The 16,185-nt window shown below is 44.3% G+C and overlaps 1 protein-coding gene across 1 annotated transcript; it reads left to right on the top strand.

The window, feature by feature from the left end:
- Positions 1–7,787: 7,787 nt before the first annotated feature.
- LOC140908786 (endogenous retrovirus group K member 9 Gag polyprotein-like) lies at positions 7,788–11,926 on the top strand. The gene is made up of 2 exons (XM_073336659.1): positions 7,788–8,589; positions 10,750–11,926. Exons 1-2 carry the CDS (start codon positions 7,788–7,790, stop codon positions 10,803–10,805), a joined length of 858 nt encoding a protein of 285 aa, XP_073192760.1. The 3' UTR covers positions 10,806–11,926.
- The last annotated feature ends 4,259 nt before the right edge of the window (positions 11,927–16,185 follow it).

Genomic DNA, 16,185 nt, shown 5'->3' with positions numbered 1-16,185 from the left:
AGTTCAGTTGGAATAGGTGGAAGGAAGCTGCCACTGCCAGTTGTATTTCCACAAACAAATGGCACTTACAGGAACAAGAGAAGCAAGTATTTAAGTGCTCTGACTTTTGTGCTAATTCCAATGAAAGCAGGAAAACAAATTGTTTTCAGGTGGGCTCATTTGGTAGACTATTGACAAAGTCTTGGTCATTGTGGCCACTAATGACTGCCAGTGTTTCCATTACATTTACAGCATGGTGGCTGGGGAGGGGAGGTTACAGGTTAGCAAGAGTCCCAGTTTTCTGTTATCAGTGGTGTGACAAATGGGAGGGAAAGAATACATCTATTTATACACTGCAGTAGTGAGTGTGTTGTGTTATTAGGTATCAGGAAGCAGGAGGTATCAACAGAACTTGCATGCTGCTGACTTCTCCTTGGTATCTTTGTATGTAGGAGTCCAGTCTCTAGTTACCCTGACATTGTACATCCCAGAAGCAACCTGCCCTGCACCCTGAATAATGTAAAGATTAGAATGGAGTGGAAAATACTTTTCCTGTTGCATGAAAATTTCATAATACTGAAAAATTGTCCTGTCCCAAATTGAGATGAAAGTAAAAATCTCAGGAAAAAAAATAATTTCAAGTCAATTGAAACTTTTCATTTTGATTTTGACCGTTTTATATTTTAAAATTTTTGGTGCAATCATTAGCTTAAATGTTCAAATAAAAACCATTTTGAACAGGAAAACTAGAATTTTTTGTTTTGAAAATGTCAGTACAAAGTATTTCAACCATTTCTAAACTTTTCTTTTAATTCTTTTGAAGCCGAAAAATGTATCCAACCCTTTCCTACTAAAAGGTTTGGCTTGGACGAATTGGCATTATCTGAAGAAAAAAAGATTGTATTCAAAAATTGTTGACCAGCTGCCTTAAAGATTACTTAAGGGGGGAAAGAGCTGGGACATAGCATTTGAAGTGGATTGGGGAGTGATGGAGTGCTCTGTCCCCCCCACACCTAGTAGTCCTTCTCATATAACCTATACCTGCTCAATTTCTGTGCTAACATTGCAGAGATTCAAAAGCTCTCTTTACCCACAAGTGGAGTAAAGACATTGCTACTCAAATATTTGTATTTAGGCTCTATTGCTGTTCATTACTTCATATTTGTTTGTTGTCCACTGTGCTTCCTTGATCAGTAAAGGGGGATTTCCTTTTTAATTTAAATTATTTGATTAAAATAATCTATTGCTGAGCATAGTATAAGTGAAGGTAACTCATAGACACAAAAGTCCTAGCAGGCAGTGAAATAAATCTTTTCAAATTACTATGCATACACAATCCTCCCTGCTGTCATTCAGATATTTTTTTCTCTATTTGGACACCCGTGCCTAAGAGTCCTTGAAAGGAAAGGAAAGGGGTGATAGTTGCAATGCATCCCTTCATTCGTGTGGGAGGGCTGTATATGTCTGTGGTACTTTACATACCACAAATCTCAGAACTTCAGGAATGACAATTTTATGAATGTGTGTCCATTTTAGCTGAACTGTGGAGTAAAGAGCTATGATTCTGCCACAGAGTCATAGAGGTCATGGATTCCATGACTTTCCAGGACCTCTCTGACTTCTGGGTTAGAGCTAGAGCAGTTGTCAGCTCTGGGGCTGTCTGTGGCCTCTGGAGCAGCGCCTGGGGCTGGTTCAGTCCCTCTTGGGCTGGGGCAGCGGTAGTCAGCCCCTGCCATAGGAGCACTGGCAGGGCTGGAGCTGCTGCAAGCGCTGGCAGCGCTGTCTTTGTGTCCTGTCCCCACCAAGGTATTTTTAGTAAAAGTCAGTGGCAGGTCGCAGGATTCCATGCATTTTTGTTTATTGTCCACGAACTGTCCCTTACTTTTACTAAAAATACCCGTGACAGAATCTTAACCTTAGCTATGACTAGGTTTGTTTCACTCATTGTGCAGCACAAGAAGACTGCTTTAAGACATGTTTTTAGTCATTTAGCTTATGCTTTCATCACTGCTCTGGACTCATCTGATGTCCTATTTTACAGTTTTCAAGATGCTGCTGGTTACGGATCTCAGGTTACCTCAGGCGACTGAGTACATATTCTACCGGTTGTCAAACCTTCATAGTGAGTGCTGATGAAAGTTCAGACATGATTTTTTTTTTTTTACAGCCTATCGTGGTCACAAATCTTTTGTCTTTCCTCTTCTTCCCATGTTCTGTGCTATAGCAGCAATGACCTTTTCCATGCATGTCTAAATATTGCCTTCAAAGTGCTAGGGGCCAGAGCGCAGAGCAGTGTGGCTCCTTGGATGTAATACTCCTCCAGAGGGTATTCACTGGGTTGATGTGCTTAGCATTTTTAAAAATAACTTAAGAATGTATTTGGTTTAGCAAGGCTTCTTCTAAGCTGGGTTGGACCCCAACTGCACATACAAATATTCCCAGACAAAAACTAGGTTAAAATGGAGTTAAGATTGAGAGTACACACCAGTAATTTAGGGTAAACTACATTACATGGATGTTGTTGTTATTCTAAAAGCAAGTATTAAAAACTCAGGAATTTCACACAACTTTAAATTTAAAGAAATCCAGTAAAATGTTGTATGTGGCCCAGAACCCTAAATTAATGACTGATGAGTCACATCACCCCTAGAAATGATAAAGAACTACATCTAACAGTCTGAGAAAAGCTAAAGTGTAAAAAAAAAAGAGAGAGAGAGGTGTTTCAGAATATGTGCAAATAAATCTGTAAAGGAAAACTAGATGTTTCTAAATCTAAATATTAACTAAAAAGACAACAGCATGTTTTCCCCAGGCATAATAGAATAGAAAGTTGTAAAATATTTCTGTATTTATAAGATACCTTACAATAATCTGTGATATAAATTATATATTTTTATTACATGTTGTTGTCGGAGAGCAAAATATTGGGGCTTTTAATATAAAGATAAACGGATTTGTTGGTAATCTTATATAAGTATTAAAAGGGCGGGCACAAACATAAAAGGTAAAGCAATAGAGAAGAACTGAGACATTATAGGATTTGAATCCCAGTAGGTATTCATACTGTTTTGGTAAAAGTTCTGTACATCCCACCTGGCCCATCTTTCCTCACTTGTTAATCTAATTCAGGACATAAGTCACTCAATTCCTCTTAATTGTTTTATTTAGGTTCTGTAGAGGATGGATCTATGTTTTTAAAACCAAAGTGATGCTAAACCTAATTCTAATCACTATATGTATTTGTTAATTTAAACAAATCAGAAACCAGCAAAGCCTCCTTGTGGAGACGCAGCATATACCAGCAAAAGGAGGTGTTTTGCCAGTATAGTTAAACTGCATCCCCTAACAACATAAGCTCCACCAGCAAAAGGACTAGAGGAACGAGGAGAGGAGATGGGAGAGGAAATGAGGGGGGATTAGGGGATGTGGCTGTCAACCTCATATTCTCTCCTTCTGTATGTATGCCAGGATCTGGGGGAACCCTTCCCCTCTGAGAGGGCTTGAGCTCCTCTTCCTCTCACCACCATATGAATCAGAAGCTGAAAGGGCCCTGTCCTTCTGGGGGAGAATGGAGTCCTCCCTTTATACTGGGCTTCTGCCCCTCCCTCAGTGGCTTGCAGCAACTGGATGCTTTAGCTTGCGTATATCCATTGGCTAGATCAGCAGCTTTTTGCATAGCATCCAGGGGTTTATCTGAGATTGCTTGTCTGATTTCCTCAGAACGTGTGCTCAGGATCTGTTCCTGGGCAAAGAGATCAAACAACTGGTCAAAATTCTCTGTCCCTTGGCCCATTTTCTCATCAAATCATACAATCTATATACATATTCCATATGACTTGTCTTGTCATTCATTCTAAGAATGAATTTTATTCTATAAACTTCAGAGGTATACACAATACATTTTATTCTATACACTTCAGGGGTAATTTGAAACCTTTGTAATACAGCTCTTTTATATTAAGGATATTTTAAAGCCTCTCCAATTGGCATTTCATTAAATACATGTAAAGCTTTACCAGAGAGTTTTGCAGTCATTATGGGGACTTCCTTGTCCTCTGAAACTTCATATAGCCTTTCAAAAGTGGTAAGGTATTCAATACAGTCTGCTTCTTTATATGCAGGGCACAATTTATCCCAGCTGTGGAGCAGGGCCCTTGGGTAGGATTGATTATTGCTTGGGGATTGTTCATCTGTAGTTCCCACATCTTGATTTCATATTGATGTTTCTTTTTGTTCTCTTTCCATTTTCAGGGACCGTGGGTCTCAAATCCTAGTCCACAAGCTCTTAAGAGGTAGGCAGCTGGGACTGCCACCTGCTGCTGGAATAGCTGCTGAACTCTCGCAGAGGACTCCAGTCCTGGGATCTGCTTGTTGGAACCCTGGGGGTCCTCATTGGTCCCCAGCCTCTATTTAACCCAAGCACAGGAAGAGGAAGTTGCCCATGGTAATGGGAACTTCCTGCATGGCACTGCTTCCTCTATTATACCTGCTCCTACTGATGATTTCCTGGTTGGGTTGCCAACCCTCTAGGCTTGTCCTGGAGTCTCCAGAAATAAAAGATTAATATTTAATTAAAGAGCATGCCATGTGATGAAATCTCCAGGAATTTGTCCAACCAAAGTTGGCAACCATAACTCCTGGTAACCTGATCCTGCTTGCCTCCTGACATCTGACTTTCAGTTTTCCCTCTCATCTGTCTTAGACTCTGACCTTCTGGTATCAGACCTGGCCTGACTCCTGTTCTGACCATGAGGTCAGACTGCCCATATACTATCTGTGATACCCATTCATAGACTCATAGACTCATAGATATTAAGGTCAGAAGGGACCATTATGATCATCTAGTCTGACCTCCTGCACAATGCAGGCCACAGAATCTCACCCACCCACTCCTGCAATAAACCTCTCACCTATGTCTGAGCTGCAGAAGTCCTCAAATCATGGTTTAAAGACTTCAAGGTGCAGAGAATCCTCCAGCAAGTGACCCATGCCCCATGCTACAGAGGAAGGCGAAAACCCCCCAGAGCCTCTTCCAATCTGCCCTGGAGGAAAATTCCTTCCCAACCCCAAATATGGCGACCAGCTGAACCCTGAGCATGTGGGCAAGATTCACCAGCCAGATACCCAGGAAAGAATTCTCTGTAGTAACTCAGATCCCACCCCATCTAACATCCCATCACAGGCCATTGGGCCTATTTACCATGAATAGTTAAAGATCAATTAATGCCAAAATCATGTTATCCCATCATACCATCTCCTCCATGAACTTATCGACTTTATTTTTGTTAGGCTAAACAAACCAAGCTCCTTGAGTCTCCTTTCATAAGACACGTTTTCCATTCCTCGGATCATCCTAGAAGCCCTTCTCTGTACCTGTTCCAGTTTGAATTCATCCTTCTTAAACATGGGAGACCAGAACTGCACACAGTATTCCAGATGAGGTCTCACCAGTGCCTTGTATAACAGTACTAACACCTCCTTATCCCTACTGGAAATACCTCGCCTGATGCATCCAAAGACCGCATTAGCTTTTTTCACGGCCATATCACATTGGCAGCTTATAGTCATCCTGTGGTCAACCAATACTCCAAGGCCCTTCTCCTTCTCCGTTACTTCTAATTGATGCATCCCCAGTTTATAACTAAAATTCTTGTTATTAATCCCTAAATGCATGACCTTACACTTCTCACTATTAAATTTCATCCTATTACTATTAGTCCAATTTACAAGGTCATCCAGATCCTCCTATATGATAGCCTGGTCCTTCTCTAAATTGGCAGTACCTCCCAGCTTTGTATCATCTGCAAACTTTATTAGCGCACACTCACTTTTTGTGCCGAGGTCAGTAATAAAAAGATTAAATAAGATTGGTCCCAAAACCGATCCCTGAGGAACTCCACTGGTAACCTCCCTCCAGCCTGACAGTTCACCTTTCAGTATGACCCGCTGTAGTCTCCCCTTTAACCAATTCCTTATCCGCCTTTCAATTTTCATATTGATCCCCACCTTTTCCAATTTAACTAATAATTCCCCATGTGGCACGGTATCAAACGCTTTACTGAAATCTAGGTAAATTAGATCCACTGCATTTCCTTTCTCTAAAAATCTGTTACTTTCTCAAAGAAGGAGATCAGGTTGGTTTGGCACGATCTACCTTTTGTAAAACCATGTTGTATTTTGTCCCATTTACCATTGACCTCAATGTCCTTAACTACTTTCTCCTTCAAATTTTTTTCCAAGACCTTGCATACTGCAGATGTCAAACTAACAGGCCTGTAGTTACCCGGATCACTTTTTTTCGCTTTCTTAAAAATAGGAACTATGTTAGCAATTCTCCAGTCATATGGTACAACCCCTGAGTTTACAGATTCATTAAAAATTCTTGCTAATGATCTTGCAATTTCATGTGCCAATTCCTTTAATATTCGTGGATGAAGATTATCTGGGCCCCCCAATTTAGTCCCATTAAGCTGTTCGAGTTTCGCTTCCACCTCAGATATGGTAATATCTACCTCCATATCCTCACTCCCATTTGTCATGTTACCATTTTCCCTAAGATCCTCATTACCCTCTACATCTATTCTGGGCCCACTTTTAAGCTAGATGATCTGTTTCCTCCTGATGCTGTAGACCAAGGATTGGCAACCTTTGGCACATGGCCCATCAGGGAAATCCGCTGGCAAGCCGGGACAATTTGTTTACCTGCAGCATCCAGAGGTTCGGCTGATCACAGCTTGTAGGATTCATACAAGGTTCATGCGCTTGGCAATATTCAGGGCACACCCAGAGTGTTGTATAGGAGCTGTGCACACACAGCTCTTCTCAAGGGCATGAACCTTGGAATCTGGCCCAGATGACATGAACTGTGGGAAGCCTCCCAGGACTGGGCTCAAGGCCCGAGAGCAAGGAATGCAGTAGATAGAAACTGGTAAATAAGAATGTTAAACAAAGCCAGTGTATTCCTTTTATCTGTTGGAGAATGTAATGCGCGGGGAGAGAGAAAGAAAAAAGGAGAGGGTGGAAACCTGACAGGTCCAGTCCATTGGCAGACCAGCTCGCTTGCTTGCTAAAAGCTCTGTGCTGTCTTGTATTTGAACCGCAACAACTGGCGCCCAAACGTGGGGTCCTCAGCACTCACCTCGCCCGGCAAGGGTTTCAGACACGTCACTCATCCGCTTCGTGGATCCCGGTGAGTATTTTTCATTGTGGTAAGTATGGGAAGCTCCCTCTCTGCTTTGCAAGTGCAACACCGCAATGAGCTACAGTATTTGCTGCGTAAGGCTCAGCATGACTGCCCGGCTCGAGAACTCACTCTCCTGCTACAGGAGGTGAGTGCCCAATGCCTGTGGTACCCTGAAGCTGGAACCCTTAAGCTAGCAGACTGGGAGCGGTTGGGCCAGACATTGCACAAAGAGCCTCAGGCGCCCGTGCAGGCTCTACATGCCTGGCACCTCTGCCGCGACGTGATACAGCGTGTCGCCTCGGACAGGCCCTCCCTTGCGAGGCTGGTGCTCTTGCCACTCCCGTCCGCTCTTGCAGCCATCCCCCCTCCTGGCAATGCGACATAGCGTGTCACCTCGGAAAGGCCCTCTCCCGCGCCAACAGAGGGGCTGCCGATCCCGCCACCCCCATCCGCTCCTGCAACCATCCCTCCCCCTGCTTCGCCCCCAGTGCCTCTATTACCACCGCCTCCCTGGCCTTCCCCACCGGAGCCAGTGTGTGATCACCATCCCCCTGTGGGGCCCCATGTTCCAGGGCCCCCTGGGGGGTCGTCCGCATCTGCTCAGGGGCTTTCGCTGGTGCAACAAATGGTTCACGCAGCAAAGACTCGCTCAGATATTACAGCAGAGGAGCTGGCTGATCTGGTCTCAGTTTGTCCGGTGACCTGGCAGGATGATGGCCAGGGCAACCAGGTTGCAAACTGGGTCAGTTTGCCTTACTCGGTGATCAGAGACGTAAAGAAAGCGATTCGCGAGTTCGGCCTCACTAGCACGTATGTAAGTGGTCTCATTGAAGGGCTAGGTACTGGGTACACCCTGATCCCTGAAGATTGGAAGGCGCTGTTGCGCATGATGCTGATGCCCAGTCAGTATGTTATTTGGCTTAGTGAGTATCGGCAGACGGCGGAATGCCAAGCCCAGGTATATAGAGAGCAAGGTATCATTTATGAGCATTTGGCAGGGGAGGGCCAGTTTGCTACCGTTGAGATGCAGTCTCAACTCCCTCAGGCCGTCTTCCCCATTATTTCCACCTGCACCCAGCATGCTTTCCGGAAGGTCCCGGATTCAGGCAAGCCTACCAAAAGCTTTGCCAGTATCTGTCAGGGTGCATCAGAGTCCTTTATGGATTTTACCAACAGATTGCAGGAGGCTATCCTCCAACAGGTGGATTGCCCTGCAGCAGCTCAGGAGATCCTGTTAAAAATGGCAGTTGAAAATGCGAACGAGGATTGCCGCCGTGCTCTCCAGGCAGCACAAGCCTCTGGAATTCTAGAGCTGTCAGACATGCTGCGGGCGTGCCAAAACATCGGAACCCAAGCCCATAAGTCTGGAGTTCTGGCCGCCACCCTGCGGAAAAGCGGGAAGGAGGGGAAGCGTTGTTACCGCTGTGGTAAGGAGGGTCACTTTCAGCGGGAGTGCCGCTCATCGACGGCACCCGCCCGCCCCTCAAAGAAGTGCCCCAAGTGTCGGAAGGGCTATCACTGGGCTAATCAGTGTCGTAGCAGGTCGGGAAACGGCACGATGGGTTCCCCCAAACCCAGGGCCAAACGGGGGTGTTTCCCACTCAGACAACTGTTCCTCTGCTTTAAAATCCGTAGACTCCATGAGGGCGGCGACTGCTGGAAGTGCAGGGCTTGATTTGATTATGCAGGAGGACGGTGATTTTCAGTTGCCGGGGGAGGTTTGCGCCATATCTACTCAGGTGACGGGACCTCTCCCTGACGGATTTGTGGGTCTGGTTCTCCCTCGCTCACACGTTGGGAAACAGGTTTTTTTTGTCATCCCAGGGGTCATTGACGCCGATTACACCGGCGTTATTAAGGTTCAGGTATGGACCCATCTTCCGCAGTCGCTCCCGCGTGGACGGTCAATTGCGCAATTGATTTTAGTCCCCTATCAGGTGCCAGCCGCATAGGATCGAGCCAGGGGCGGGAACGGCTTTGGATCGACGCTGTCTCAGTTGCCGTCTCACAACACGTCCTCTCCACTTGTTCCTCTAACAATGTCGGTCCCCCCCCTCGAAACCTCAGTTAACACTTCTCTTAAATAATGTTCCTTTCACAGGGCTGGTGGACACTGGAGCTGACGTTACGGTGATTCACGATCCGGAGTGGCCGGTTGGTTGGCCAACAGTTCCTTCTAAAGAGTTGTGGGGGATCGGGGGTAGTAAACCCGGGCGCCAAAGTTTGTCTTGGGTCACGGTCTCTAAACCAGGAGGCCGTGCCCTTGCTACAATCCGCTCTTTTGTACTCCCTGTCCACGTCAATATTTGGGGCCGTGACTTACTTGTAAAGCTGGACACCACCCTCGATATTAATATATAATGGCCCAAAATCCTCCCTCACCCACCTTGCCATCCGCATTACCATTGGTATGGCAATCCTTAGAGCCCGTATGAATTGACCAGTGGCCCCTCCCCCTAGAAAAGCTGAAAGCGCTTCATTCACTTGTACAACAATATTTGCATGCACAGCGCTTGGAGAGCTTTATTAGTCCTTGGAACTAGCTGCTGTTATTTTGGCCTTTCAACTTTTTGCTGATTGTCCCTTTAATTTGATCGTGGACACACATTATGTTTATCAGGTAATTGATCATTTACCCCTTGCCCTTATTACCCCTCAGGTCAATGCGGACCTTCTTTGCCTGTTTTTGTCCTTACAGTATCTCATCACCACTCATAATTTCCCTTATTTTGTTGCTCATATTCGCAGTCATACCCCTCTGCCTGGGCTATTTACTGAAGGCAATGTGCGCGCTGATCGCGCGTTACGTGGTCAGGTAAATTCCCTTTTTTCTGACCCCATTGAAAGCCATGCCTTTTTTCATCAGTCTGCCTCTGTTTTGGCCCGACAGTTTCACATTCCTGCTGATCATGCACGTTCTATTGTTCGTTCCTGCCCCCACTGTGCCGCTGCTGCCCCTACCTTTTCTTATGCCATTAACCCCAGAGGTACCGCAGTGAATCAGCTGTGGCAAATGGATGTCACTCACTTGCCACAGTTCTGCCCCTATTCATTTTTACATGTTTCCATTTATACCTATTCAGGATTCCTCTGGGCGACCCCACAGCGTGGGGAAGCCACTCCCAAAGTTATTCACCATTTGCTAGCCTGTTTTGCTGTTATGGGTCACCCGAGCCAGATAAAAACAGATAATGCCCCAGCCTATTACTCCACAGCCCTCTCCATCTTTTGTGCCCAATGGGACGTCTGTCTCAAACACGGGATCCCTTATAATTCCACAAGCCAAGCTATTGTTGAACGTGCAAATTGCAGGCTAAAAACCTTGCTTGACAAACAATTAAAACAAGGGGAGCTGCATCTCTGAACCTTAGGAGACATTCAGCAACAATTGCGTATCCTTTTGTTTATTTTAAATAATTTAATGCTGAACGCAGATCAGCAGACCCCCGCGGATCGGCATTTTCACAAATCCGAGTTACTTGAAAGACCGCGTGTCTATTACCGTCAGCTGCCTGATCCGCAATGGCTGGGACCAGTACCTCTAATCACTTGGGGTCGGGGCTATGCTGCTGTGTCTCTCCCTGCAGGACCGTTGTGGGTTCCGGCCCGATGTGTGCGACCGGCACTGAAACATCTCAGCTGACCTTGGAGGAGAACGCGGTGCCTCCCGGGTCGACAATGGCGGGACGGAAACAGAAGAGGCGTAGCGTCCCAAGCCAGCCCGTGACATGGGGAGCAGTAAAAGCATTGGTCGCCGCGGCTCAACGAAGACTGGCAGCAAACCAACAGCCAGAGACTTCTGAGACTTTGTTTGTGGCAATTCTCGCCCAAATTACTGCTAATTCTGTATTGACTGTATGCTTTTGTGCCTGCTATTTCCTGTAGGGGTTGGCTCGGGAGCGCTTTCTCCGTTACGGGCCCGAATGACATATAACCTATGGGAAAGATTGGCTTCAATAGCAAATGTTACCCACTTTTGTTTATCTGATTTTGTAGCAGCTGAAGAATTGTTAGGTACGTGCCTTATTCCAGGATGTCATCACCCTGAGGAAACTGGGAATGAGATGATGCTCGCTGCTTACGCGAACCTCTCTTCCCAGTACTCTAGCATGGCTAATTAGGGCCCGGCCAATTACACTTTACCTTCTTAAGCTCATTTTTTGCTGTTGCTGTGTGCAATGTATTTCCTTTTTGTTAAGGCTTTGTCGAGAACCGCCCTGGCAGGCTCCACGAGTTATGACCTTGTCTGTCCGGGAGTTAATTGGCTTGCAAAAACAAATTGATGGCTACCATGAGATGGCCGAGCACAAATAAACAAAAAAGGAGGGGATGTAGGATTCATACAAGGTTCATGCACTTGGCAACATTCAGGGCACACCCGGAGTGCTGTATAGGAGTTGTGCACACACAGCTCTTCTCAAGGGCATGAACCTTGGAATCTGGCCCAGATGACATGAACCGTGGGAAGCCTCCTAGGACTGGGCTCAAGGCCCGAGAGCAAGGAATGCAGTAGATAGAAACTGGTAAATAAGAATGTTAAACAAAGCCAGTGTATTCCTTTTATCTGTTGGAGAATGTAATGCGCGGGGGGAGAGAAAAAATAAAGGGGAAGGTGGAATGCTGACAGGCAGAAGTCGGTTGGCAGACCAGCTCGCTTGCTTGTTAAAAGCTCTGTGCTGTCTTGTATTTGAACCGCAACAACAGCTCCCACTGGCCGCGGTTCGCCACCCCAGGCCAATGGGGGCTGCGGGAAGCAGTGAAGGCTGAGGGATGTGCTGGCCGCCACTTCCCACAGACTCCATTGGCCTGGAACGGCGAACCGCAGCCAGTGAATGCTGCGATTGGCCAAAGCAGCGGACACTGCAGGTAAACAAACCATCCTGGACCACCAGCAGATTTCCCTGACGGGCCGTGTGCCAAAGGTTGCTGATTCCTGCTGTAGACTCTGGGACCTCAGATGGGTCCTAATACACTGCCTGCCCTCCACGTGTTTTGCCGTAATCCATGAGGCAGTTTTTTTTTTACTCATTTGGCTTTTTGGCAGCATAAAATATGCAGCAATCTGAACACAATTAATCTGTTTTCCAGTGCATTTGTCATATGTTTCTTTGCTTCTTTTGCCCCGGCTTCTGTCTCTCACCCTAAATAAGCAAACAGAAAACAACAAACCTTTCTTTTGACTGTTTGCAGCCTTCGTATGTAAGAATCACTTAAAACTGTTACACCAGTGCTTAAAGCATAATCTCAGATAAAATGACAAGCTTTATATAAATCCTGCTTTGACTATACCACTGTCATATTTTGAGGTGCAATTCAGATTAGTGAGGGGTTGTGTTACTGCATGCCCCATAACCTTGGGCTCCCCACAATGCTTTGCTGATGTAGCTCCCAACCTGCGCTGCTCACAACCAGGCTACCAGTCATACCATGAGTGTCTGTGTGCTAGATGGCCCTGGTTCAGTAGCTCTCACCTCAGCAGCCTGTCTACAGCCTCACTCTGACTTTTACCAGTCTGGGTTACTATTTGTAGGGTGACCCCAACAGACCCCCAGTCTTGGATTTTCCCAAAAACTCGTGTTCTGCAATGTCCAGCCCTCTCCTGGACAGTTCAGAGATTGAGGTTCATTGCCTCTTTAAGGAGTCAATATTCAACAGTTTGTTACTTTATGTGGAGTTACCAAACAGTGCAGTTTAAACACAGCACTGGATTGATTTAGATTAAAAATAAAACAAGATTTTAAGTGAATTGAAGCATATGAGATAGGTAGAAATGGTTACCAGAAAATAAAAGTGAAAACATGCATCTAAAACTTAATCTAGCAAGTGCTGATTCAACGCTTTGTTTAAGATGGCCGTTCACACCCACAGTTTTCCAGCAGGACGGTGAGTGACCCTCTCCTCGGTCAGACTTCTCCCAGAGGCCCAAAGGTTCTGGTGCTTTTGTCTTGTTAGGTGGAAGAGAGAACTGAGGGTTTTCTGGTCCTTTCTTTTATAGTCCAGTGAGCCTCTGAAGTGGATTCTTCTGAAGGTTAACCCTCAAAGTAAAGTTTATCCAAACAGTGAGGAAGGTGGCATGGAATCTGGGGAAGGAGGTTCCATATTCTATCTTCTACCTCTTCTGTTTGGTAAAATGCAAATTATTCTGTTTCCTGCCATTCATTCTCTTGCTATTTTGAGGATCCTGTTTACTACTTATATGTAAATTGATATAAACTTGTATTCCTTTGTTTACGATAGACCTGTTCAACAAGAAGGCCTGTCTGGTTACATGTTCTAATAACATCATACAGGGGAATTTGTAACTTTACATATAACATTGCTACATACATTTTACCATGATATTATTGACCAGTAAATCATTAGTTTTCAAATGATCCCTCACAAGGCATATTTCATACAAAGATTATTACAATAAGATATAGGATGTGAATACAGCAGTGCTTTTGGTCCCAGTGATCTACCCCTGTCTCCTGTCTCTGAGTCTAGTAAACTATCTCTCTGTGAAGTCTCTTCCATTGTACTCTAGTGTCTACTATCTTTGTTTGTTGGCAATCTTCTCTCAGCAGTGTCTCCATCCTTCTGGCTGCAACAGGTCTCCCCTCACTGGTAGCAGGGTTTTGGTCCTTTGTCCCATCAAAGTGCCTGTGCTAGAGTGTTTTGGCACTGCTGTGATGATCCCATGTGCCCCATATTGCTGTGTGCCAAAAATGCTAGCAAGGGGTCTGAATGAGAAGAAACACCTTGTGTAACAGTTGCTTAGCAGTTTTCACAGCTGATTCCACTTTACTATTGCTCTCTGGGTATGCTTGGGAAGAGGGATGGTGGTCAAACTCTCATTTGCATAAACATTCCTTGAAACTTCCATTGTTATGCTGTATATGTGAAAAAAGATTGATAACCAGTGTTTGCTTGTAGTCTTGCGAATTGTTCTGATATAGAAAAACACATGAGATTGACATGTAACAAAGTACATTTTTAAAAAATGCTATAGGAATAGTTTCCATAGGAAAGAGGTGGAAGCTCTATGGTTTTAATGGTTTGCAAGAAAACTGGACATAGAAATTACACAAACTGTACAGCACAATCTTCTGCATTTGCAAGGAATAATCTAGATTATATTAAAAGATCTCTCAGTCTCCATTTTCTATAATTTATCTAAACAAAAAGCACCCCTTTATGTCCTTGCCCTACGGAATACATCTTTAAACATATGAACACATACCATTTCACAAATAATACAACACAATTATACTTTTTCTGTAATCTTAAATACATGTTTAGCATTTTGTATTTCATTTTTCTACACTTACACTAATTTCATTTTCTTAATGGTCCAATATATCTTAGGCTTTTTATCTAAATTCTATTGTTTCAAAGTATGTATTTAAATAAAGTTGTCAAAATCCATGTATGACAGGGTATATATCCCCCACAGTGGTGACAAAAAGATTAAAGTGGTGTAAGAGGCCAATTAACCTATCAGGCTGCTTTTGAAGGGTGTTGGGCCTAACTGGAGATCAAACCCAGCAAGGGAGGGGCTGGGTCTTCATAAAGGAAGGAGCAAAGGAGATGGCCAGAGAAGAGACCTGGATGAGAGGTAGCTTTCTCTCTGGGGCTGAGAGCTGGGAGACTCACCTGTGAGCTGGAACCCTGACTGGACACAAGAGCTGAGCAGGGAGTGCAGTTTTCCTAGGTGCAATTCAGGGTATGAGGTAGTGAACCATGAAACTAAGTTGCATATTTGCATATCTATATTTGAAAGCAAATTTTTGCTGGTATTCTTTCTCTATCCTTCCTCTCTAATATGTTGTGAGCTTTTGATGTAAATGACTTTCATGAACTCTGTCTTGTACAAAAAGTAGTACATAATACTGAAAGATGTTACATGTGTATATCTAAGGTTTTGGAAGAAGTTGTATTATTTAAATAGTATGTTAATGTGTGTCAAGGTTCCTTCCCCACTCTGAACTCTAGGGTACAAATGTGGGGACCTGCATGAAAGACCCCCTAAGCTTATTCTTACCAGCTTAAGTTAAAAACTTCCCCAAGGTACAAACTTTGCCTTGTTCTTGAACCGTATGCTGTCACCACCAAGCGTTTTAAACAAAGAACAGTGAAAGAGCCCACTTGGAAACGTCTTCCCCCAAAATATCCCCCCAAGCCCTACACCCTCTTTCCTGGGGAAGGTTTGATAAGAATCCTCACCAATTTGTACAGGTGAACACAGACCCAAACCCTTGGATCTTAAGAACAATGAAAAATCAATCAGGTTCTTAAAAGAAGAATTTTAATTAAAGAAAAGGTAAAAGAATCACCTCTGTAAAATCAAGGATGGTAAATACCTTACAGGGTAATCAGATTCAAAACATAGAGAATCCCTCTAGGCAAAACCTTAAGTTACAAAAAGACACACAAACAGGAATATCCATTCCATCCAGCACAGCTTATTTAACCAGCCATTAAACAAAAGGAAATCTAACGCATTTCTAGCTAGATTACTTACTAACTTAACAGGAGTTGTAAGGCTGCATTCCTGATCTGTTTCCAGCAAAAGCATCACACAGACAGACAAACCCTTTGTTCTCCCCCCGCCACCCCCCAGATTTGAAAGTATCTTGTCCCCTCACTGATCATTTTGGGTCAGGTGCCAGCGAGGTTATCTTAGCTTCTTAACCCTTTACAGGTGAAAGGGTTTTGCCTCTGGCCAGGAGGGATTTTATAGCACTGTATACAGAAAGGTGGTTACCCTTCCCTTTATATTTATGACAATGTGTAATGATAATGTAGACTCTCAAAAAGGGTATGTATTTCCTGACTTCTGAGAACTTCACCATGCATCCTTAAATCTCTTAACTAAAAGGTTTTTCTTCTTAAATATCCCCCCTTTTTTTAAAGAAAAAGACTCAACAGAATTATTTCACTTAGTTTTAGTCTCTAAAGAAAAAAATGTTTGGATCTAACCGCTGGTTTTGGTTTCCATTTAAAAATATTCTCCAGCCACCACTACTTGTTAGATTTGGAAA

This window comes from Lepidochelys kempii, chromosome 3 (genome assembly GCF_965140265.1).
Source record: "Lepidochelys kempii isolate rLepKem1 chromosome 3, rLepKem1.hap2, whole genome shotgun sequence".
Lineage (NCBI taxonomy): Eukaryota > Metazoa > Chordata > Testudines > Cheloniidae > Lepidochelys > Lepidochelys kempii.
This window is presented reverse-complemented; position numbering and strand designations above follow the sequence as displayed.

Excerpts from the sequence above, each read along its gene's own strand:
- LOC140908786 (XM_073336659.1), top strand. The coding sequence starts at position 7,788 with ATGGTTCACGCAGCAAAGACTCGCTCAGATATTACAGCAGAGGAGCTG. Across the intron at positions 8,590-10,749 it reads GAAGCGTTGTTACCGCTGTG|GACCGTTGTGGGTTCCGGCC; the intron begins GTAAGGAGGGTC and ends CTCTCCCTGCAG.